General features: G+C 40.0%; 1 protein-coding gene across 6 annotated transcripts in view; it reads left to right on the top strand.

Moving 5' to 3' along the window:
* LOC120727019 (CMP-N-acetylneuraminate-beta-galactosamide-alpha-2,3-sialyltransferase 1-like) overlaps positions 1–21,788 on the top strand; it is a 46,522-nt gene extending 24,734 nt beyond the window's left edge. For 2 of the 6 annotated variants that reach the window (XM_040021137.1, XM_040021136.1), the window contains exons 3-7: positions 15,908–16,104; positions 16,981–17,148; positions 19,652–19,697; positions 20,341–20,460; positions 21,137–21,788. In XM_040021137.1, the coding sequence (XP_039877071.1) occupies positions 15,908–16,104; positions 16,981–17,148; positions 19,652–19,697; positions 20,341–20,460; positions 21,137–21,304 (699 nt within the window). In that variant the 3' untranslated portion in view covers positions 21,305–21,788. Of the gene's footprint in view, positions 1–6,412; positions 8,218–10,141; positions 13,878–15,907; positions 16,105–16,980; positions 17,149–19,651; positions 19,698–20,340; positions 20,461–21,136 lie in introns of those variants that run through there. The other 4 variants (XM_040021134.1, XM_040021138.1, XM_040021133.1 and 1 more) reach the window with 4 other exon arrangements.
* Positions 21,789–26,724: the final 4,936 nt, after the last annotated feature.

Below are 26,724 nucleotides of genomic sequence, written 5' to 3' on the forward strand. Positions count from 1 at the left end.
CTTTACTTATTCTACTAAAAAAAATCAAAGAGAAAACAAAACAAGCATTTTCAATCAATTAAGTTTAAGCATAGAAGCAATTACTTATGAGTAAGTTTTATTAGAGCTAAATTATCAAACACCCAGAAAATCATAACATGATCACAAAACCCCTTATTTCAAATTAAACCCAAAATCACCCCTTCTTGACACACTTCGTGTGTCACTAAAGACCAGCTACTGAAACAGAAAATACTGAAAATACTTCACCACCTCTTATAAAATTAATAGAAAAAGCTTAGTCAAATTATTTCTCTAAAACCCTCAGCAATTCTCCCCTCGGGTACATTTGCTCCGGGCTTCCAAACCTGTGTTTAGGAATAAAATCAGTTTAATCATCATGTTAAATCTTTTAAACCCCTGGCTCCATTCAGAGCTGCCTAGAAACAACACCTGTGTGTTAACACTAACTTCATTTTTTTAAAAACCCACATTTCCCATTTGTAATACCTGTGTTATAACAAAACTTAAGACAGAACAGTTATCAGTCAGGTTCTTCGTACAGCATATTTTGATTTCATTTTGCTCCTCTTAATGTAACGGCACATTTTAATTTTACTTTACCAGACTTAACCAAAATATATGTGCTTTCCTTACTTTGCTCCTGTTTTAAAGGAAAAAACCTTGGTCACTTGGTTGAATCACAGATTCTCAACCCTCAGCAACATGAGCTCATTCATTTGTTTTATTTTTTTAGAAAAAAGTTCTTTGTAATCTTTGACTGGATTGACTCGGTGCAATCATTTTAAACAGGAACCAGGTTCCCACAGATGGGTTCTCATCAGCCCATTGTAATCTGGAAAAGCTCACCTTGTATTTGCTCTCCCAAAATTTTTTACAGCGCTGTTAATTCAATCGTGCAGCCCTACTTAGAACAAAAATGAGAAAAAGAGAGCTGATTATTAGCTGATCAAAGCACAAAACATAATCACCTGACAGGATTTCTCTAAGTGCACTGTTACAATTTTACAGGGCCCAATTCTAGACATGTCCATGTTTAATAAAACTCCCACTATTAAAATAAGAAAACAACCCAAACCTAACTGACAGAATCCACCCATCACTAAAACAACAACCCCAAAAATCTTAAACACAGAAACTTTTTGCTTATTAATTAATCTATCAATATGTTATGGGGATTAGAACTTCAGGGCCACAAAAGTTTTGCCCTACTCTCGGTTTAACTAATACTTACATAGTCTGAAATCAGACTTAAAAGTTTAAGTGTGTTAAATTCACACTATGTTAACACAGACTCACATGCTCAAGATGCTGTCTAATCTTCATGAGCTCTCTTGTATTTATAAGGTTAATGCATTTTCTGTTTGTGTGTGTGATTTTGTATATGTTTCTTTTGCAGTGTTTCAGATTCCTTCACAATTTTCCCACTTAAGCAGTCAGTTTTCTCTTTCCCAAGTTTGCTAACCAAAGTTTTGATTTCCCACCTTAAATAACAGCATCCCTTGTCTTCAACCAGGAGTTAGAGCTCGCTTGTCAAGTTTAGTGACGGATGTTCACATGTAACCAGTGGCAGTCCTAGCCTGTTTGGCGCCCTGGGCGAACACACCCTCTGCCCCCCCCCACCACCACACACACACACACACACACACACATTAAGGATTGTCCATTGACATAAAACTGTTGTCGGAACCATACTGAATTTCACCAGAGAAACACACACACACATATGAAGAGAGAGAGAGTATGCATAGTATGCAAACGGCTACCAAACAGCCATCATAATTCGTCATACAATGAGAACAGGACAAATCAACAATTGACAATGACTAATTAATATTAAAATCTGTAACATAATGTATTGTTTGGAGTTTAGTCTGTTACTGTTACTATTTTTACCATTTCTTCTTGGAGCAACTGTAATCCACATTATTTCCTTAGGGATTAATAAAGTATTCTGATTCTGATAGTTTCAGGATGACCTGTCATTATCCAATGACACATCTGCTTACCTGTATCTTTTGCTCGTTTCTCCTCCTCTTCTTTTCTTTTTTTTCTAAACTGAGCACCTGATGGCTTTCAACTTTTCTTGTCCATCTTCCATTGGTTTTCCATTTTGCACTCCAGTATGAACATAAGTCCCGCAACTCGACGATCACCACAACATAACCTAACAGACCCACACCTTAGTTCACAGATTCGCTTTGTCTAAGGTGTATTTCTGGGATTTCACACAACCCAGGATTCAAATCATGAATACATAATGGGCTTGGATTTACAACATTATGAATGAAATGTGCTCTATTTGGAAGCAGCAGGACCCCCCTCCCCTTTTGACGGGTTGTGTGTGAGACTTTAAATCATCAAACTGTAAAATATAAATTTTAAATTGTTATTGATCCCTTTACCCCGGTCCTAAAGTGTGTATTTATTTTCTTACTCTTCTTATATATATTGTTTGTTTACTTGCACTGCTGTAACTGGAGCCTTATCGTCTCGTGTCTCTATATTCTGTACTGTATGTAGCGGAGATGACAATAAAGTTTTATTTTGACTTCAGCAGCAAGCAGGTGCACCGAGGGCTCTCGCGCTCACTTTTCGCGTACAGAATTTCGAAAAAACATTGGTGCAAATTATAAGTCTGTATCATAATGTCTGGTGTTTTCATGTTTGTTGGTTTGTTTTTATTTTGCGAGTTGGTTAATTGATGAAGCTCCAGCCAGCCAGAGAATCCCCCGCCGCCCCGCCCTCTCCTCCCTGCGCCGCAAACAGCAGGCGCACCTCGCAAACGGAGGGCACCCTTACTCCCAGCAAATGGGCGATAGAAAACCGATCGGTACCTATGCCATTCCCAATATGCGCTGGCATGACGTCGGGGCAGCATGAGCACGAGCAATTTTTTTTTTTTTTTTTTGCCGATGCCCGTGATGCCGCCCCCCACCATGATGCCACCCCGGGCAACCGCCCATGTCGCCCGTATCAAAAAACGCTACTGCATGTAACAATTTGTATATGTGTGTTTTCTATTCATTAATGTACTTCTTAGTCAATTTCTCTCTTTTTCTTTTAATCTTTATTTTTAACCTTTTTTTCTAACCTCTTTGTTGTGATGTGGTGAACATTTCTAAACCTTCATGAGTTCAGTCTCCACCTTCAATCCAATTTTCCCATATGCTTTCATTATATCACGTCCAGGTTCACCTCTCACTGTTCTCACAGTTTCCTGTGGGGCCTCGCAGATCAACACAGGCCCAAATCAGCTGTTTCTTCTCTCCATTGCTTCTCTCTTAATCTTTTCAGTCTTTTCTTCGAGGATTACTCCAAGCATGGCAAATATGAAACTCCAGTACTTTCCAGTGCTTTCACACAGTTATTTATCCCACTGTTCTCCACAGCCTGTAATTCACAGTGCATGTTGCATCACATGCTTTCTTACATGCTACTGCTGGAGTCTTCAGTGTTATAGTTCAGTTGCACTGTCTTTTGCTTGCTGTTAATTCTTCAAGTACACGGTGTTCTGTCTGTCTTCTGTCTTCATCAGGAGATTGACTGTCCTTTAAGCTTCTTCTCAGGATAAGGAGACAATGAGAGGTGAAGCTGTCAAATTTTAAGCCAAAGCCTGGCCTGTTTTCCTCCCAATTCTGTTAATCTATGCTTTTGCCGCTGTACTCACGTTTTCAGGTTGAGAAGAGTGCACCTAAGTCTCTCTCTCTCTGGACCCACACTACGCGCATCAGCCAGTGTCCTTTTATGGGCATGCAAAGTTCCTGTCACACATACACAGCTTCCTGTCACACACATAGCCACACAGACTCATATTTTTCTGTTTCTCTCCTTCCTGTTTCTACAGGCTAATCGAACTCTTGGCTGTTGTTTTTTTTTTTTTGTGGGGGGGGGGGTGTATTTACAGTCTATAAACCCTCTGTAATTCTGCTAAGTCTTGATCTAAAAACAATGCACCCTTATTACACGCACACACACTTAAATATACTAAGCTCTTTCATTTGCCAGCATTCACATCAAAATCTTCAGCGTGCTCAGCAAAGCTCTTTCAGACATCAGGACAATCGACAGTTTTCCACACATATCACCATTCTTTCAGCTCAGTTTCGTAGCATCATCCACGCAATACTTTCATCGTCTCACACACACCGCCTTTTCTCTCAAAACAATGTGCATCTTTAATCATTCATCCAAATAACAATTTTACACTTCACTTATACATTCACACATTTATATATAACAAAAGACTGCCACTGACTGCCAAGATAAATTATTTCCATTACCATATCACATCTTCACTTCATCTTCAAAACCTTAGTGCCGGTACACCTAACTTTTCGACTATTTTAAAAGCCTCTAAGCCCAGGTTCGTCCACCTTGCTGGTCAATTACAGCTGTCATCTGTCCGGGACAGCGGCCTGATTTCTAAGCCGTATATTAATTTATAAGCGCTTCCCGCAGCTCGACAGGAAGTCCCACTTATCGGCGTATAAACTTACGCCTTAAAGCTTTACTTAAGGCTCACCTCACAGCCACGTTGAAATGGTCACACCCGAGGCCCCGCCCCTGTCGGTCAAAAAGCGCGGTAAGGAAGTGGTCAATGACCACTTGGTTTTTAACGGGTGCCCGAAGTTCCGCGGTTACCAACCGGGCTAACTGGATGCCGCCAGGGATGACCATGCGTCCACGATCACCAGTCACTGCCACACGCTGAGCAACGACGCTCCTAGGAATCGCCGTTCCCGTCCTAAGTAATTTAAATCATTTTAAAAGCATCACTGTGGACTCTAACCGCCAGTTTATTATCTGATGCCCGAGTCCAACTCTGCTAATCAATACAGGGATAAATCCATCCCTTAACCAAATATCCAAACCTAAACTCTTTTTCTTGGCTGACGTAACAAACACACATATCCCACCAACTTCAAATATACATCACAACAATTAAAAATTGACCCCAATATTAACAACAATGTGCTTTCATCAAATAGCCCCCCTCACCATTCAACAAGCTAGGGAGGACAATAGAAACAAAAGAATGTCTCTGAGCATACAGTTTAAGGCAAGGCTTACAAATTTAAGTACAATAATGGCAACATTTAATAATTTCAACCTAACATTAGCCATGAGTCATACTGGTCACAAAATAAAGTACAAATCTAGAACTAATTTAACACATTATTACAAGTCCTTTCCTCTGTAGCTTGGACAATTAATGCGTTGGCAACTTTAAAATGCATCCACACCTTCTCTGTCAATATTCCTTTCAACTAAGCTGATGCCTCAGCAGCTGGTGATTGCAAAAACATTGACTTATCTAAGCGATTTATATCTAATGGCTTAACAAGTAACATAGTGGAAATAGCACAAATAATACCCTAAAATTCCTTGAAACGTAAAAATATGAATTTTACAAGAGAGAACTAACGTGCCAATTAGGCCTATTCAAGAATCAACTTTCATTGCCATCATGGAAAGAGAACAGGCATCAGCTAACATATTATCAGCAAAGATCATAATGTGTGTTTTAATGCAAAAGTTTTACATAACACTTCTGTTTTTTAAATATTAAATAACTACTTCCCAATGTTTCATTCTCCATCCATCCGTCCATTTTCTTCCGCTTATCCGGAGCCGGGTCGCGGGGGCAGCAGCCCAAGCAGAGAAGCCCAGACCTCCCTCTCCCCAGACACCTCCTCCAGCTTATCCGGGGGAATACCAAAGCATTCCCAGGGCAGCCAAGCGATATAATCCCTCCACTATGTCCTGCCCCGGGGCCTCCTCCCGGTGGGACATGCCCAGAAAAACTTGCCTAGAGCACTTAAACCCCCGCGGAGCCATCATTGGCGTTTCTACCTTTAAAAGCCGGAGAGCAGTCAAATGCTGGAAGTGGAAGCTAAATTGGCTAGTCATTCATATGTATATTAGGTTGTTACTTAGGAATTCTGGAGGGAGGGGAGTGGGGGTGTGTGATTGAGGGGGTGGGGGAGCTGCTAAAAGCTGTGAACTTCCCTTTTGTGTTTCATCTTGATGCATTCTCAATCATCCAGGGAAATAAATCTCCAAAAGTCACCAACTTGGAGTGTTTCAGTTTGCCATCTTAGGGAGAAATCAACACACATGGGTGTAGGTCCTTTGTTGCTGAGATTTATTGATAAAAACAGTACAAAAAACCAACCATTTGTACACATATTTACAAATAATAATAAAAAGCGAGTGAGTACATTACAACATTTTCAGCAATCACTCACAATCCTGGCACTGCCATGGTATCTGTAGTCTGCATTTACCACATGTGTATCTGTAGCAGTGAACACATCGCACAGTGGCCTGATTTTTCTTGCATTTGTGTTTGACTGTCAGGTCAAACACAAATGCAAGTCCACCATAGTTGGTGACAAATGATCCCCACACACTGGAAATTGCAGCGAACTTATCAGTTGTGATTATGCTTTTATTATACCAGTGGTCTGATTGATGCCACAATGGACGACTGATCAATGGTCCATTGTGGCAACAATCAGACCACTGGTATAATAAAAGCGACTGATCAATGGACGACTGATCAATGGTCCATTGTGGCAACAATCAGACCACTGGTATAATAAAAGCGACTGATCAATGGACGACTGATCAATGGTCCATTGTGGCATCAATCAGACCACTGGTATAATAAAAGCATAATCACAACTGATAAGTTCGCTGCAATTTCCAGTGTGTGGGGATCATTTGTCACCAACTATGGTGGACTTGCATTTGTGTTTGACCTGACAGTCAAACACTGTTTGTTTTGATGTGGAGGAGCAGCGGCTCTACTCTGAGCCCCTCCCAAATGGCCGAACTTCTCACCCTATCTCTAAGGGTGAGAAGACCCCTAAACCCCTATGAAGAGACCATCGAGGGAACAGTTCACCCTGCCCGGGATAGGGTGCCTGAGGGCAAGCGTCTGGTGACCGGGCCTTAGTCCATGGGGCCCGGCCAGGCACAGCCCGAAAAAGGGACATAGGCAATGCAATGTGCCTATGTGCAATGTGCAATGTGAGTCGGGCGGCGGCCAGGAGCAATGGTCCTGGCGGACCGATTCTCAGCTATCAAGAATGTTTCATTCTATTTAGTAATTATAACAATGGTTCTTTCACTTGCAAAAAAGAAAAATATAAAAAATTTAATACTATTTTATTTTTGGTAACTTGGTGTTATCCTGGACAAGCTAGAGGAGGTGGCCCAAATTAAATAATACATTCCATTTATAAAGCATGTAAGGGAAAAAAATAACACAATGTCACAGACTCCAGGCACAGAGACATCCATAAAGACAAGTGATGAGGGATGAGGACTGCGGGATGAGAACAAAAACACACAAGACACACAAGGTTAGAATAAATACCACAAGTTTCACTGAAGGCCTAATCACTGTGAGTTGAAAAAATAAAAGTTTGTGCTGCAAACTGGGTTTGATTTGTTTATAAATTAGTGCAATTTGTAGATCAGCCGTAGAGTCTTTTGCTCCAATGAGGCCATTTGCAGCATCATCAGAATCTATGCCACATCATACATTTGCCTCATGGAGTCTAACACTGCTATTTCTAAGGCTTCTACTGCAGGGTTAGGAATTGTGGTCAGAAAGTCTTTAGTCTCTCACATAGCAACAACCTAAGACTGGATACCAATGCTGCAGGAGACTGTTAAGATAAAGACGAGACCTTTCTGGCTTGTTTACTCCAGGAATGTCCTGAATCAGCACACAGGGGCCAATAGAAATAAAGCAACTTTGTAGTTCAGTATCAAAGTCTGGGGCAAGAACAGTTTAAGCAGCCATTGGACAATGAACTTTCAGTCAGTTTCAAGGAAGTTCTGGTAAACATTGTGTGACTCAGGAGGTGAAAGCAAGACTTGATTCAAACCAGCTGAGGACTGCACCCGGCTGTCGCTGCCTGAGCAGGGTCAGTGCTCTGCGCAGCTGCTGTCTCTCTCATGTGTGCCAGAGGACCCCGTGCTGCTGGTTTTGTTTTGTGTTTGCCAGAGGCCCATGTGTCTGCTGGTTCTGTGACTGTTCTCGCTTGGGTGTCCGAGGAACCGCTCCAGCCTTCAGTCTTCGCTGGAGGGTCCGAGGAGCTGCTTCAGCCTTCGCTGGAGGGTCCGAAGATCTGCTCCAGCCTCCTGCTTCCTCCATATATGAGGATGGAATTATTTTCAACTAATGAGAAAGATCCTCTAGTAAGAAGTATTCATAAACTGTTATGGTGCAAAGCGTGGACACAAATTTCAGCTAATTACTGCTGAGTAACAGGCTAATAGATTATATATTTATGTGTGTGTATGTTTTGTGGGTTTACATAAAACATTTAAATTGTGTGCAACAGTTGTGTGGCAATTCACAAGTCAGACACAACCCCAATAATTGTTTGCACATAGTCCATAACCCCTCCCTCCCTCTCCTTTTGAAAAGTTCCTCTTTTGTTGATAGCTACATAGATAGCTTGATAGATGTATCATACAGGTTCTTCTTGACTCATATTCCTGCTTTTGTAATTTCATCTTTTTGCTGGTAAGACACCTTAAATTTACACTCTGTCTCGTCGCACACTAATCTGTACTGAACCTCCAGTCATTAAGTTTCCCAAATGTATTTTTCTCTCACTATATGTGTGTGTTTGTGTGTGTATATTTAAATATTTACATATATATATATTAGGGGTGCAACGATACTCGTATCGATATTGAACCGTTCGATACAGTGCTTTCAGTTCGCTACGCATATGTATCGAACAATACAAAATTTTTAATTTATTTTATCAACTTTCCTTCTGACGATGCTGTCTGTGTTGAGCGCTCAGTGGATCTGCGCTCGACAGTGCAGCCTAGGCGGAGTAGTCAAACGCAGATTCGCTGAGCGCAGGGCAAGCTAGCGAGACAGAAGTTAAGCTTTCCTTGGAACATGGCAAATTGAACCACCCCACCCTCATTCAGATGTGGCGTTTGGAACTCTTTTGGTTTTCATGTGACGTATGACCCTGAAGGTAAGCGCGTCATGGACTAAAGTAAAACAGTATGTTGGATGTGCCACGCAATGCTCAATTACATGGGTGGGAACTAGTGTGTTAGCGCAGTTAGCTCGTTAACGTGTTGGCCGTCCAGCCCCACGCACGGAGTGATCCACGGTAGCTCGTTAACGAAGATTTGCCGTGTTGTGTGCTGAGTTGTTGTGTGTGCTGAGTATAACCTGGAAATCCCGGGGTCAAAATGAGAGATGCCCCCAAGGGTGATGGAGAATGACCGAGCTAAGATCCCTAAGATCCTGTGGGACTTCCAGATACAGACGGACAAAATGGTGGTGGCCAACCAACCGGACATAGTGGTGGTAGACAAACATGAGAAGACGGCCGTAGTGATCGATGTAGCGGTTCCGAATGACAGCAACATCAGGAAGAAGGAACACGAGAAGCTCGAGAAATACCAGGGGATGTGGAGGGTGAAGGTGACGGTGGTCCCAGTGATAATCGGAGCACTAGGTGCGGTGACTCCCAAGCTAGGCGAGTGGCTCCAGCAGATCCCGGGAATAACATCGGAGATCTCTGTCCAGAAGAGCGCAGGTCCTGGGAACAGCTAAGATACTGCGCAGGACCCTCGAGCTCCCAGGCCTCTGGTAGAGGACCCGAGCTTGAAGGATTGACCGCCCACAAGGGCAAGTGGGGAATTTTAAAAAATTATATATATATATATATATATATATATATATATATATATATATTAGACATGATATTTTAGGTTATTCATCAGCAATAGAGATAATACAACAATGGCATAAGTAATTCATGCAAATACACCAACCGACAGACTCTGAAAGTATTTTAAGTTCTGTGTTTTCCTTTCCTTTGGCTATCATGGTATTTTATTCAACGTGATGTGCTCATAATGTAGCAGAAGGTTTATGCTGGTAAATGCTATCTGTGCAAATACCATAAATAAAAGAGGACATTAAACCTTCTATTTTTATCTGATTTTTCTGCCTTCCAGTGCAGTGCTCTTAATATGTTGCAAACTATAAATAATTTTAATTAAAGAGTAATCCTTTCTGTTACTGTTTTCTTAAAGGCTTAGTGCTAATTTTCACATTCACTCACATTGTATTTGTTCACAGATTGGAACTCCATCAAGATGTATTTCAAAAGGGGAAAACTCAGAGTGCACATTTCCCCACTACTGAATATCACAGCAATTGTTTTGGTCTCCATCCTTTTATGGAATTTATCTGGATATACCTTCTGTCATCAGGAGTCAAGACTTTGTGCCTGTCACAAATGTCTAACAGACAGTGATCCTTGGTTTAATTACATCATTAGTGAATCTCCTAAACCTTTTATGTCAGAGAAACATAAACCCTCGGAGGAAGATTTCAACTGGTGGAAGGTAAATAATGAAAACATATTACAATAAACCTTTGTCCCACTGTGGCCATGTTAAAGTTATTTTAACTGCCCATCCCTTGTTTATTTTGATGACACCTGTGTTTACTGGTACAGCAAGAGCAGTATATTCAAGTCTGTGCTAGCTCCACCCAAAAAACCAACACAAATATTCCTCCGTAGTTTAGCTACGGATTCGATAAGTTTAAAAAACCTTGTTTTATGCTTATCTTTTTTTCTTTTATGTATACTCAACTCTTTATCCTTGCAACCCGTATTTCTAACTGGCTGAAGAATTGTAAAATACAATTACTTATATAGATATCTTTAAAATGACAAAAGAAAATAAAAGAAGTTTCACCACTCATCTGAGAAGCTTCTTCAGTTCTAAGAGCAACTGGTGGAGAGTCCCAGATTTTAACCTTATTGGAAGTATCCAATTGGAGGGATAATAGGTACTTTGTATCAAACAAGTGATTTATGACCCATCGTCAAATGATGTATGACAGAAGAAGTAATAAAGGTTTACGACAGTCATAATTTTTATGAATATCATAAAATTATATAATAAACAATATAAATAATCATATAAATAATCACCATACTTCCATATAATCATGGGAGTATGGTGGAAGTATGGTGATGTAATAGGATGATGAATAGGATGTTTGGATGTTAAAGCCAAAAGGTTTACTTTTTTGATAAAAAAATTACATCCTTTTTAGACAACTGTTTTTGGGGACCCGTGCGTGTGTGTGTGCATGTGTGTATGTGTGCGTGTGTGTGTGTGTGTGTGTGTGTGTGCGCGCGCGTGCGTGCGTGTGTGTGTGTGTAAAAACGTGTTAAAAGGATCTCTTCACAGTCCCCCTCACCTAGTTTTCAATTGAGAAGAAATGTTACATGGAGATGCTCCATGTTTCAGCCATAACTGAAGAGTCCATGCCTGGAAATGGCTTGCGTTACCTGGATTTAATTGACACACAACTGAGTTTAAGATTGAAAATAATGAACAGTGATGGCTCTGATCTGGCCCCGGATGCCCTGGTTGTTGTTATCAATTATCCTTTAAATACCATTTTCGCACAGTGTGAGGTTACTCTGGGTGACAGGTTGATATCCCAAGGCCAGTTCAACTCATCCCTACAGGCAGTGGCGGTCCTAGCCTGTTTGGCGCACTGGGCGAACACTCCCTCTGGCGCTTCCCCCCCCTCTCACGGTTCAGATCGGATCACGGTTTTAAGTCACGGATCAGATCAATTTTCGGATCAGCAAAAAAGAAAAAAGACAAAAATTTAACATTTACTTATTTACTTATTGAAGTATTTTTTGCCTGTTAAAAACATTCAACTCAAGACTCATTCCACGCAATTATTAAAAAAAAATTATGATACAGTATAGGGGAGTAGAGGGCTTTGTATCTACCACTCAATTCAATTCAATTCAATTTTATTTATAAAGCGCCAAATCACAACAACAGTCGCCTCAAGGCGCTTTATATTGTAAGGTAGACCCTACAATAATACACACCGCTCATTATATTGCACTCCACTGTCACGGTCACGTAGCTTTCCGTTGCCCTGGAGGTCCACCCATTTGTAGTAGTTAGAGCAACAAAAGATGCCTGGGACAGTTCAGCCATAACTTAAATCTTTTCCTGCTCATACATGTTTGGAACGATCTTGCCACTAAAGTGGACGTGCAACGGGATATCACTGCGTGGCTCAAGCACGTTCATCATAGTTTAAACCCCTTGTTTTGCACAACGTCTGCAGCTAAACACCCCAATAGCTTCTGTAATAGCTTTAGCCCAGTCAGACTGGGCAGCAAAGGGCTGCTTAAATACCGCAAACTCCTCTGCTCCGCCACTTGGACCGCTAGCACTGGCCATAACTATCGCTTGACAGACCCACCACGCGCACCATACACATACTTTTTTTTCTTCTTTTTCAAATCTTCGGATCACGTGCATCAACGGATCAACCGTGATCCGTTGCACAACTAATGAACACCCATTTCCCAACCAGAGAATCACTACAATACCACCTAATAAACCAGGCATGTCCAAAGTCCGTCAGATTTCGAGTGGCCCACAGTTTCAGTCTAATTATGTATAATTTATGGCTCACTTTCTAAGTCTGAATAAATAAATCATGACTTTAAAGGTGTAATTCCTTTTTTCACCACATGGTGGCAGCACATTTTTTTCTTTGCACCTGTGCTGCGAGCCTGCCCTTCTCTGCTCTTTTCTGCCATGGCGACTGTACAAAAAAAGAAAAAGGTTGATGGTGAGAGCCGCCGCTTTCAGGAGCGGTGGGAATTGCAGTTTTTTTTTACTGAAATTTGAGGCAATTGTGTTTGCCTGATCTTCCAGTAGATGTGAAAAACTTTGGCTTCCTGAAAGGTCTTGTAAAAGTCAAGGGCAAAATTCACTTAAAAAAAAAAAACTTTATTGATAACAGAACACTTTTCATTACTTATAACTCCCGTTTAAATGTTCATTAGGCAAAGATATTGCAAACTCATGGAAATTTAGGGTATTCTATACAGTTTCTTCAATGTTGTCTGACTCTCCAGATATAAATGAAAGGCGGAATTGTGTCTTTAGAGTTGTAAATGCTTGCCTGAGTATCTTTTATTTAGGTACATTTCTATTTTAAAAATAAAGGTAATTGTGACTATTAAAATTGTTCTTCATTATATTTTCATGTAACTTTGTTATGAAATAAAAAAGTCAAAAGGAACCATTGGCCCCCAGGCATCTTCACTTTATAAAAATTGGCCCTCTTTGCAAAAAGTTTGGACACCCCTGTAATAAACCTACACCGTAGTTCACAGATTCACTTTGTATAGGGTTTATTTCTGGGATCTCGCACAACCCAGGATTCAAATCATGAATACATCATGGGCTTGGATTTAGCCCTAAAGCGTATATTTATTTTCTTACTCTTCTTATATTTATTGTTTGTTTACTTGCACTGTTGTAACTGGAGCCTCATCATCTCGTCTCTCTATATACTGTACTGTATGTAGCGGAGATGAAAATAAAGTTTACTTTGACTTCAGCAGCGAGCAGGCGCATCGAGGGCTCTCACGCTCATATTTCGCGTATAGAATTTCAAAAAAACATCGGTGCAAATAATAAGTCTGTATCATAATGTCTGGTGTTTTCGTGCTTGTTGGTTTGTTTTTATTTTGTTTTATTTCGCGAGTTGGTTATTAGATGCCGCTCAAGCCAGCCAGAGAATCCCCCACCGCCTCGCCCAGTCCTACCTGTTCCGCAAGTAGCAGGCGCACCTCGCAAACGGAGGGCGCGCTTACTCAGCCTTCTGCCTCCAGCAGAGCTGTCCCTCGGACCCTCCAGCAAAGACAGGCGAAGGCTTAAGTGGCCCCTCGGACCCTCCAGTGGAGATGAACGAAGGCTGGATGGGTCCCTTGGACCCTCGAAGTGCCACGAAAGGCAGCGCTAACAAGGTGCAGTTCTCAGTTGGCTTCTTAGCCTCCAGGCATCTAGAATCAGCTAAGGGCAGAGAGCTAGCCTCTGGGGAGGCCCTGGAGAGAGTAACTGTCTCAAACGTAGCAGTTCATGAGAAACAGCACAGGTTAATATGAAATTTTCTCCCTGCATGGAATGAATTGGCGAGAATGGTGCCCGAATTGGTGGCTGAGCTAGTGGGGACACTAGAGACTAAGCTGAGGGAAGCTGAGCAGCTGATTGAACTGTAGGCTGTAGGTCAGCTGCCTGAACTGAAGGCTGTTGACTGAGCTACACCTTGAGCAGGTGATGAACAGTTCTCAGAATTGTCAGTCTTTACATTAGCAGTGCTAGTTAGTATAGCTCCGGGCTCGAAGGGAGCAGAGCAAAAACAGTCATTAGAATTTAATGTAGCCCCCAAAAGGCAGTCTCAGTAATCTCAGCTGCAGGGAAACCAGGAAATCCACAGTTATTATTGTCCTCTGTCACACAAAACACAGCACCCGAATAAATAGTCCAAGTCTGAAACGGAAAAATTGTCCTTTTTAAATACCAAAGCCGGCTGCTCTAAAATCCCGGGGTCCGACTGTGGTGAGGGGCGTCAACGGCGTGAGCACCACTTCCCATTTGAAGGCTGGATCGACGGGCCGAGCAGCGAAGCGGTAGTGGCTGGGTGAGTGGTAGTGCCCGGGGAGCGAAGGTGAAGCTCGTTCAGAATAAAATCCTGTGCGAGCGGATTAAGTGAGCTGAGCAATCAGGGGAGACCGGGAACTAATCGCTGTAGCCAATTAGTTATAGCGGTCCCCTTGTGCTGCAGGGACAGATTGATTAGCCGCTCTACGGAGTAGATGACGTTCCTCTGGAGCTCCTCGGATGGATTAAATGCAGCGGGGTCCACGGTGGCTGGTTCGTACTGTCACGGCTCATGGGGAAAGCCATGTGGATTTTAATGAAAGACCCAAGATGCAGACAGCTTTCAGATGCAAGGGAGTTTCATTAGGGAAGTGAAATAAATAGAAACGCAGTAGGCATGAAACAGAACCCGAGGATAACCTAAACTGAACTGAACTAATAACAACAGACCTAAAGGTGGTACTTAAAGTGTGTGAATGTGTGTGTGAATGGGTGGATGACTGGATGTGTAAAGTGCTTTGGGGTCCTTAGGGACTAGTAAAGCGCTATACAAATACAGGCCATTTAAAGGGGAGATGCAGGGAGACTCGGGAAAACCACACAGGAAAACTATGTCTACTATGAGCGACCATCTTTGAACAGAGGCGGTGGCTCACGACACCAACTGTCTACCATCTATAATCCAGTTTTGAGATCCCTTCCCAGACACCTTAATGCCCACTCAGGAAATCACATGATAGGGTGGGGTCAGGTTTCACAATGAGCTCACCTGAAACCTTGGCCCATTGTGACCTCCACCCGTTTTCACACCTTGGTTCATGTGATTAGGTGGAGGATCAATAGGGGGTCCATGTCCCTCTTGGGGGACACTCCCACGGGGCTTAAATCTGGGACTCTCCACCATTTGACCCTAGAAATGAAGAAGCTTCTCGGATGAGAAGTGAAATGTTTTCAAGCAACTCAAAGAAATCGAAGACGCTTCCCCCCCCCAAGCTCCTTAGACTACGATGACCTGGATGATTGAGAACCTTCACAGACATATCTCAATAATTAATAACACAAATGTGCATACGTTTGATCCTTGAAGACACTTAGAAATAGATGCTGGTGCTATCTATCAAATAACTGAAATTGAATCAAACTGAATTGATTTCATGATTTTTAGAATATTGTGTTTCTGTGACAAAAGTCAGAAAGTTTGTTTTTTAACAATATTGTATGATTGGAATACTTAGAATCAGAACAATATTAATCCCTAAGGGAATTACACTATTGCGCACAGTTGCTCCAAGACAATGCAGATATTTTGTCATTAGCAGGGATAATGTTAAAGACGAAATGTGTTTTGAACAAGAGATGTGATCTGAGGTTGCAAAACTTTATTCTTTTTTCTCAGCCCTTACAGAGGGAAAAACAAAACTTCACTGTCTACAATAAAACACTAGGACGTGTGTTTCAGACAATAACACTCATTGCAGATGTTGAAGAACCTCGCCCTGATCGCTGCAAGAGTTGTGCAGTGGTGGGGAATTCTGGAAATTTGAGAGGATCCCAGTATGGACCCCTGATTGATTTCCACGATATTGTGATAAGGTAATAATAATTTAACGGCATTTGTCCTGATTCGTGATTGAGGTTTGAGACAAACGACTACTGGTCCAAGTGCGTCAAAACAATGATTTTATTAAACACATGTGTGGAAAGATACACAGCTCGATATTGTCAACCTAGATCTCCCGTCAAAACATACTTTCAGCATGGTTTTATTATGTCAGGGTTAACACCCCTTCTGGCGTTAGACAAAACATCACATGTATAGGTTATCATTAACAACAGTTCAACAAGTTTCCGTGTTTAACAGCATTTTTCCCTATATGGTTGTCTGGCTCCTCCAGATGCTTCCTGTAGACCCCGGATCACTAGTTGCCAAGCAGAGACAAAGCAAGATGTCTTTCACCTTTACCCTAGAAATTATACTTCATGTTTATGTGTATGTAAGCGTGTTAGGCATTCATTCACAGCATTCAAGTCATTTCATCAATATATCAGTTCAGACATAACGCTGAACGACGCTTTTAACCTTCATTAGACTGTATGCTTAACTCTATCATGAGCACAAATGAAATGTGTGTTAATAACATGATTGAAACTGTATGTTTAATAAATGGAATAAATGTTTAATCAAATGCCATTGCTCAAAGCTTAATAAAAAGATAGAAAGGAATCAACATGATATAAAATGATATAAAATGATATAATCCCCACATATTATAACCATCATTACACAAAAACAAAACACAAAAGCTAATTTCAACAGCACTGTTCACTGACAAAACCTGAAAAGCCTAGATTCATGTCACAAAAAAATCTAAGTTTTGTTATGTTTTGTTATGCATATAATGTGATGTAAATTACAATGTGTCTAAAATGCTAAATATGTAAACTTATATATCCTTCTGTACTATTTAGAGTCAACCGTGGGAGGACCAAAGGTTTTGAAAGAGATGTTGGAACTAAAACAACTCATCATGTCATGTATCCAGAAAGTTCTGCTAGATTGGACAACAAAACTCATCTTTTGTTTTTTCCATTCAAAACACCTGACTTTTTGTGGCTTCTGAAGTCATTAATTCCAGGGTAGGCCAAACATGGCTTCTATCTTCACTTTAATTATATTTCAATTTCTTTTAAAACTTATGTTGCTAGAAACTGTACTGCAACTGTACTGGAATGGCATTATGAAATTTCAGATTGTAATAGCTTTACAACGCAGTCTTAGCTAACTATAAGTAAAGGTGCAATCCAGGTTCGTCTGTTTGAACAAGCAAATTAAAGAAGGTTCAAAATTTAGTTAAACCTTAAAGGTCTCAGATCGATGGTGTATATTTTGTTTGGCATTGAAATTATATATTTTAATTTTCTTTCCTGACCCTTAAACTCATTTACACGGTGGCCCGGACAGGCCAAACGGACTGCAACTTAAGAAAACACCAGCAATGAGAAAAACGCTGCAAAAGCAAACAAAACACAACAGAAATAGAAAAAACAAAAACAGGAATAGGCAAAAACAGATTTCCAAAAGCACCAGGGAAGTGTTTCTGGGGAGACAATTTGCAGTAACCAAAATATGCTAAGTATTGCGCTGGGAGATACTTAAAAGAAGTGGAAGATCTATCGGTTTTGTGAGGAAAGAAAAGATGAAAGGCAAGTGTGTTACCCTAACTATTAGCCTAAAAATCCATCATCAGTATTATATGAATCATGTTTTTTCCTATTTCTGTTTTTGTTTTTCCTATTTGTGATTTCTTTTTTCCTATTTCTTTTTTGTTTTTCCTATTTCCGTTGTGTTCTGTATGCTTTTGCAGCATTTTTATTGCTGGTGTTTCCTTAAGTTCCAGTCCGTTTGGGCTCTCAGGGCCACCATACATTTAGCTGTAAAATGTATAGAATGTTATAAATCTTAAATGCTTCAAATAACTTAACTAAATGTTAAAAAAATGTCATTGTTTTGTTGGCTGACATAAAGGGGAAAGACTTTTAAGTGCTTTAAACCACAATATTGCCGTGGTGGGGATTTTACGGTGTCAGTGGATCCAGTTCTAGATCATAGTGCCACTGTAATTTGTAGGCTTGAAAATAAAATGTACGCTGGCGAAGGCATTTGAAGGTGGTAAACACACTGGACACAGTGAAATAATCTCCTACACAAATCCTTTGTTTACTCCAACACAGATGACTCAAGTTTATGAGCAATACTGAAGCTATTAGGAGATATCAATATCAGGCCTATATCTCATTTCCCAGCCTAATGTATGGGTAACTGAACCCACAAAAAAGAAACTATATGTGGTTCTGTGTCTTTCCTGGGGTGTTCCCACAACTGTTTCATGGGGAAACTTGCTTTAAAGAGTGGAAACACCCACACCCTCTAGCAGATCATTACATGAAGGAACCTTTTAAAAACAAGCGTGTCCATGCTCACAGGTGTACACACGGGTGCTCACACACACAAACTACACCCTTTTTGGCTCTTACCTCAAAGCACACTGTGCGCTGTCGATATTATGTGCTGCACAATAATGTTTAATATTCAGTATTTACTGTTATATTCCCATATATCATCGTGATGTTGTTTATTGTATTGCTCTCGTTTTCTTCTGCTTGTTTTCTTTTTTCGTTCTCAACAAGTGATCCAGGTGATTGATATATGTATTTTTTTTGGCTGCTTATTTAGTTGGTTTTTGTTTTTTTGCCCTTTATCCCCGTCCCTCTTCTCCGCTGTTTTTCCCCCGCTTCCTTTCTCCCTTTTCTTTTCCTCATTCAAGTCTGTCCCGTATCTAGCAAGTGAAATAAAAAAATAAATAAAATAAACAATAAAAGGTGAATCAAATAGACCATTACGGCAAGGCTGGGATGGTCAATTTGGTTAAGTAAATCAGTTGGGCATCTTTCCTCGCCTTTAGACAATAATTCTGATGGCAAAAGAACCAAACGGGACAGGCAAAAAAAGAAAAAAAAAGAAAAAAAGAGTGGAAACACAAACGTGTTCTTCATCGATTCTTCTACCAGGCTCATCTTTGATTCATTTACTCACAATCTACTTCATTTTTTCTGCATACAAAAATGCCTTGATTTCCTGAGGGTCATGAATTGAACATCTTGCATTGTCCCATTGTATGTGTGGTCAAGCCCTTGACAGAATGTTAGCTTCAAACCGTGTTTCCCTAAAACAGGCACTGCATCTCCCCATTAAATCTGCTCTCTAGCTGCCGTTGGGAAAATTGGGAGTAATTTAACTTACAGCTGAAGCAGTAATACTATTACTTTTAGCTGCATATCCACTTTCTTTAACAATTTTCACATTTTTAGTGGGCTAATAAACAGGAAATATTAAAACACAATTTTGAGACACCCCACTCCCCAAGAGCTGTTTGATATTAAAATATATTCCTATGATATATTCTGGTTTTTCACAGAGCTAGCAGCAACTCTTTTTTTTTTTACATGGGAAAAAGTTAAATAAATTGATTTATGAACAACTGAACATCTTATTGTGATTCTTCAGTCTTAGGTAATTATAAGCATTTGTTTGTTAAACAATTTCTTTAACAAATTCAACAATATATTTTCTTTTCAACAGGGAAAACGGTGCTCCAAACTCTAACAAGATAGCTAACAAAGATTTGGTGAGTATTTTAGGTTTACCTTAACAAAACTGGCAAATGTTGATACCCAAGAAGTCCAATAATAACTTTACGCTACCATTAATTCAGCCATGCATGCTTACATAGACACTGTCCCCCCTTTAGAAAGACAGAGGCGTCACACACTCTCACAAACCAATCCCGACATCAACGTCGTCATTTGAATAAATTAAACTTTTTAAAATAAGAATTATGTATGCTCCCACTAAAAATCAAGAATGCTGGATACTGTTTGTCGCTGATTTGGACAGCCCAGCGGGTGCTCCCAATGCCTTTGGAGTAGGTGAAGCCAAAGGCAAGATATGCTTCATCACATTTTCCAGTAATGCCCCCCCGCCTCACAATGGCTCTTCCCACCCCTCAGCCTTTACTTTGTTGCAGTATTTGTTGTTTACTCTGTTCTGCATTGAGTATTGTTATTGTTTTCCACAGTTGCTCATACTTGACAATTATGTGCTCGGAAGGTCATGCATGTCACTGAACAAAGCCATGCCACTAATAGTGGCTTCTTTTAGCCACAGTGGTGCTTATTTAAAGTATTTTGTATATTAGTATATTGTGCATATACTTCATAAAAGAACAATTAATAAAACTCAGATTTAAAGATTTGCCTGATTTATAACAGGTGTCGATCCTTCATCCAGCTTTCATGAAATATGTTCATGATGTCTGGCTGAGAAAGAAGGCTGCTTATCCATCCACTGGCTTTCTTGCTGTGGTTCTCAGCTTATTAATGTGTGATGAGGTATGTTCACCTTACATAATCTACTTCAATCTACTTCTACATTATGCGTCTGACTGAAACTCATTGTAGACATACTTGAAGAAAAACTGATTAAGAAGCAATTTCACAAACTAATATATTCATGTAATGTAAATTATGAAAGTATATTTATGGTTAGTACTTTAAGTGCACCTTTGATTGTGTAGTTTTTAACACTTTGGACTGGCAAGTGAAAAGTTGCTGGTTTGATTCCAACTGGAGAAACATATTGTTGTTTGGGGTTGTGTCTGAAAGGGCATCCAACATAAGTTCTTCCCATTCAAACGTACAGAGCTACCCATTTGTGTCAAATAGGCAGCCAAAAATAATTTTATGCAACTCTCGGATAGCACTGTATACAAATGCCAAACTTACAAACGGATCTAATACCAAGTAAAGACAGGACCAATGTTGGAGTCAAGGAGACTCAACTAATACATTGCACTTATAATTGCAGTGTATTCATGGCCAAAATTTCAATTACATTGGGGGTTTTGTATGCCTAAAGAGGAATAAAAAAAAACTCTGGAAAGTTTTTTTTTCCATGACTGAGGTTTTCATAATTCATGCATGAAAGGGCTAAGAGTGCAATTTGTGGCAACATTTATTTAAGTTCAATACTAAAGACTTAATGACTGTAAAAACTTTGTTTCTTTAGGTTAATGTCTTTGGGTTTGGAGCAGACAGCGAGGGAAACTGGAACCATTACTTTGAAATCCTTAAAAACAAACGGTTAAAAACAGGAGGCCACCCAGGAGAAGAAGAATATAAAATGCTTGTTAAATTACACATGAAGAAGAAAATAGTTTTTTTTAAAGGATGGTAATTTCCTTTAGTTTTTCATTTGTCTCCTCATCATTTTCAAGTCATTGTCAGTGATAACCATAACTCAAGAATATATAAATTTAGTTCTAAAAAAAAATCAGTGACCAGCAAAACCAAACAGTAAAAAACACAATTACTGAAACTGACATGCACGGTTTGAGATTGTTAGTAATGAAGACCTCAGGAGATAAATATCTGTTAATAGAATCATCTGTTAATCCAGTGGTTCCCAAACTTTTATTGGCAGATATAGACAAAATACTGTTACTGTTAATCTTATTATGTTGAGTTTTTATACGCTTACATATACACACCCTTTCTAAATGGAGTTACTGTCCCTCCAGTTAGAAAGGCAGAGGCGTTATGGTGTAATTATTTCATGTGTAGTTGGGGTTTTTTTCCCTTGTGTAATAATACATTTTTCAAAAAATGCCTCTCTGTGCAAAATGGGTTCAAGAACATAAACGGCTGTGGGATACTGTTTGTCCGTGATTTGAACTGGGGGAACAAATTGTGGCAGGATCAGACTGATATTATTTGTATCCCACTGTAACTTTACTGTATAAAGAGCTAACATCTAGGCCCCACACTTTGGGAACCTCTGTGTTAATCTATGACAATTATTAAGCACTATGTAGATGGCGACTTGCAATTGCAAGTTAGACCTGACCAAAACAAAAACCAAACCAAAGTTTTCGGATTCGAGTCTTGAGACCTTGTCATGAATTGCTGTGTGAGGCAGGTAGGATTAGACCCAAAATTCTGTTTATTGCAACAACCCTGAGTGAGTATGCACTTATCATTTTAAATGCTGTTGTACATCAATAAAGCAAAGGTCATATAAGATAATTCATAACATTTTACAAGTGTTAGAGAGACTAGTCAGTTTTTATCTAACAATAGAATATCAGTTTCATCCATTAGACTCTTGAGACTTGACTTGGACTTGAAAAAAAATTGCTGGTGAATATTTCTGCTATGTAGTATGTCTACATTTTGTCTCCAAAATAAAATGAATACAAAATGCAATGCTGCTTTCAGTTTGTCACTTTCACTACATTACCTGATTAGACGTTGAAGACTTGATGAATGGGTACAGTGCCATTTAGTATCAATCATGAATTCATGCCATTCACATTAAACTCCTGTAACTTGTTCATTATCAAGAAACTATGTATATATGTTTGTTGCTAAAAAGTTATTGAATATATTCCACACTCATACTGGATGCTCCCTTCCAAACAGAAGGTTTGGAGATGTTCTACAACACTTCACAATCAGATTTATAATAATGAATGGATTATATCATGGTGGCTATGTCCAACCTTTGCATGTATAAATATCTGCAGAAAACATGGTGTGGCGATGGTAGGAAGCTGAAGTACTTTGATACAGTCCAGATCAAAAGTGTAAGACTACTTGAAAAATGGTAAAAATAAATAAATAAATAAATAAATCATATTTTGCATGGTTGGATCTTAACAAGGTTCCAAGTAAAGCTTCAACATGCAACAAGAAGAAATGGGAGAGGGACAAAACAATTTTTTGAGAATGCAATTTATTGAAAGCAATGCTTAAACTATGGTAGCAAATGGTCGCAAGCTTGGCTACCATTTGGGCCAGCGCCTCCTCTGGCTGGCTCACTCGTGTTTCCGCCATGCCCCAATCCTGAGTTTCGGCACCACTGTCAACTATGCATGATGGACCCGACCACGTTTCAACACTTTTCAGCGTTTTCCTTTATTCTCGGTTGTCATCTTTACTAACACCAATGGACACAGATTTTCGGCGGTGTCCTGGACATAACAACAACAACGACAATTCAGAACCCAGTTAATTCTTCTTAAGCAGGTGAGGCACAGTTGCTGATGCAGCTCCAGCGTGTCAGCCTCCCTGCAGCGTCCCCATGGATCATGCCCTTATACAGGATGCCATAAGATAAGATAAGATAAAACTTTATTAATCCCACGGCTGGATTCCTCTGGGAAATTCGAGTCATTTGGAATTTTTTTAAATGATCCCGGGGGTTATGGAACAAAAAAAATCAAGTGGAAGACCCCAATTACACCAGCACTGAGGCAGAGGATCCAATTGGCTGTCTGTCATGACACTGGACAATCCTAGACGGCACAAAACCGACTGTTTGGACTTTGCAAGAGAGCTTGGGGTAGTGAAAGGTGGAATAAAGTTTCCAACATTACTGGCATGACAAGCAAATCCCACCCAAGATGTTTTCTACGTGGACTGGTTAGACAATGAGTAATAGCAGTCACCTGTTGAGGTGACTGCTATCACCTGCTGAAAGGACTTGTTAAAAAATTTGGCTCAGCACCCATACGGGGAGAGGCCCAGACTCCAGGAAGGAGCATGTGGAAGCCAGGCATGAGAGAGAAGGACCAGCTGCCTGATCGCCAGATGGAGCAGCTTGTGCGACGATCGGTGGGACTTTATTTTTCAGTTTCAATATTTGTTTCAGTTTAGTTTTAAGGTTGCATCGTTGTAACCCCATACAAGCGGGCCATCACTACCATTCAGCATATAACGCTGTGCTTTGAGTTAACGTTATTGTATTCCCAACTCAAAAAAGAACGCTAACAAGGATTTGGTGAGTATTTTAGTTTTACCTTAACAAACAGGGATATTGATATCAAAGAAATCCAGTAATAACTTTAAGCTACCATTAATTCAGGCAGGTCACAAAGTCAGCTGATTTTACTCATTGAACTGGCAAATCTCATATACAGTTGGTTTTACTATTAACCTGCTTTAGCCGAACCACCGTTGCTACAAATGTGCAAGCCGTTTCACAAGCCACCTGCACCTAAACTTTTACTTTGGGCGTTGTCGGGTATTGTTATGGTTTTTCCCAGTCGCTCACTCTTGACAGTTATGTGCTTGGAAGGTCGTGCAGGTCACTGAACAAAGCCATGCGACCAAAAATAGATAGTGGCTTCCTTTAGCCACCGTGGTGCTGATTTAAAGTATTTTATTGTGCATTTACTTCAAAAAAGATAAGAGAAGTTTTTGGTTTCCTATTGGCCAGTGGTGGGAAGTTGGGTGAGCGCCAAAAGTTCTTCTTATCTCCTATTCCTAACCTATTTTTCTTGACCTCAATGACATTTTCATTGAGTAGAAGATGGACTGCAAAACACCCATCTAACTTTTCACACCATGCTCTGCTGTTTTATGCAGGACATTTAACGAAGAAAAGCCTATGAAACATATACATTCAATACAAAGGTTGCAATTATAAACAATAAAGACCATTAAGGGTCAGATTTACTGAAGTCTGCAGGAGCCAAAAGCCTTCTTTAGACATTTAAAAGCTACTGGGTTTAGTGAGAGGCACCGTGTCAATTTGTGACTGTCAGTTGTCAGGGCTCTAGACTAACTTTTTGCCATGGGCGTACCGGTACGCCTAACTTTTTAAAGTTAGGCGTACACAAATTTTATAATAATTTATATAATATAATGTGTTTTTCTGGATACACTGTACTTTTTCAGCATTCAAAGACTGATGACACCGTGTCAGAGCACTGGCTATGAATTTCAGAAGGATCAGGCCTTAACTTAACAAAAAAGTTAGCGATAGTTCTTTTCCTATTACAGCTACATCCACTTCTGTCGTGCCTAGGCTGCTCACTAGGGCTGGGTATCATCACTGATTTCTATAATCCATTTGATTCCGGTTTTCAAAGTCCCGATTCGATTCAAATTAGCCTCAGACAGTCAGAAATATTATAATTCTGATCATTTATCAGTACTGACTTCTTCAGAATTGTGAACATCACAGCAGATGCCTTTGTGTGAAAGTAACTGAGAATAAAACACAGAAAAACATGAAGGAGATTTTCCCTGGTCTGGCTTTTTATAGCAGATAACCTTAAAAATATTCTACAATGTTCTGCCTATAAAGTTTAAATTTCTTCAGTATTGAATAACAGAAAAATTGGCTTTCTTGTCCGAGGTCATTTAAGTGAAAAAAAGAAAAGAAAAAGACAGCAGCCACAGCGCTGTAAACAACGGTAGACTGGTGGGTAATAAGTGAATGAATAATACAGAAAACAGAGATTAGAGACGGGAAACTGTTCTTGAAGTATAGAGAGAGATAGAGAGAGAGCTAGCTGTGCATGAAGTGTGATTTTAATAGAGATTGAAAATGTGACATCACTCAGGGGTAAAACCGCAAAGAATTCTGGGAACTCGTGGCAAGAGGTACTAGCGCACGCAGGCTTTCAATTGAAATCAGTTATACAGCGATAAAAAGAAACACAAAAATGTCAAGAAGCTGTTGTATTATTAACTGCAATAGCCGATCGCATGACAGCCACGGAAAGCCGACGGGTAAAGAGATCGGTTGTTATCGGATTACGTCGTTGAAGAGAAATTATTCGAGCCATGTTTCCGAAGTAACAAAGAGGCGACTGGATTGCAGCCATTCAAAGACAAAATATAACGTCCCAGAACACTCCAGCTCACAGGTTAGTCTGCTCCAAGCATTTCCACAAAGGTCAGTCTGCTGTTGTAGTTAATGCGTCATTTTTCTTAACATAATTGGTGATATAGGTTACAAGCAAGTCTGGCGCTGAACAGAAATTGTCGCGCTATGCTCCTTTATTTATTGTGCATAAATAGTGAATTGTCCTGACACAATATTGTGTTTCGCTTCTGTTATTACCATGGTACACTGACAAAAACATATACTTTTATTCACAGGATAAAACAGTTGTTTTGTATCACTAATTGCCCAGTACGATTACAGCATACAATATTATTGTCACTGCTACATTTCTGTGATGGGTACCAGAAATTATTTCTACTACTAATTAATTACCATTGAGCTCAAAGGTCCTATTAATAAACGGTTAACGAATGTGTATTTATGAAGACGATTTGTGAGACTGGTAAACTTATGATATGTACGATGGTCTTTATTTTCTACACGGTGCATTTCAAGGTCCTGTACCCATCCGTCGGTAAACTGTACCTGGGCTTGTTGCAGTGACCTGAAGTTACTAAACTTCACGAGTGTATGCACTCACTCCAAGAACCGTATAATTATAAATATGAGCGTGGTGAAGTTGGGCAGCACGCTAACGTATTTTGTCCCTCTGTGTGCTCATAAGGATCTAACACTTTCACTGGTTTGATTTTTTTCCTCGTATCTTTTCTTTGACTTTTCATTAAGTCTGTCTTTGTACGGACCGGCATTGTTCTCCTTCGTTTTGTACATACCTTTTTGGGGGGCAAAGAAAAAGCAAGAATTTATTGGAACCGAAGAATGAACGTTTTGCGGTGCTGCAAATGCTTGCATTTGATGCAGGTACTTGATTGTTTTGCCACGAGTTACCGGCATGCAATGCGCGAAAGTCACGTGGTCTGTCAATCTCTATAGTCGTGGAAGCAAAACAGCAAAATTCA

This window comes from Simochromis diagramma, unplaced genomic scaffold, assembly GCF_900408965.1.
Source record: "Simochromis diagramma unplaced genomic scaffold, fSimDia1.1 OVJJ01000753.1, whole genome shotgun sequence".
Lineage (NCBI taxonomy): Eukaryota > Metazoa > Chordata > Actinopteri > Cichliformes > Cichlidae > Simochromis > Simochromis diagramma.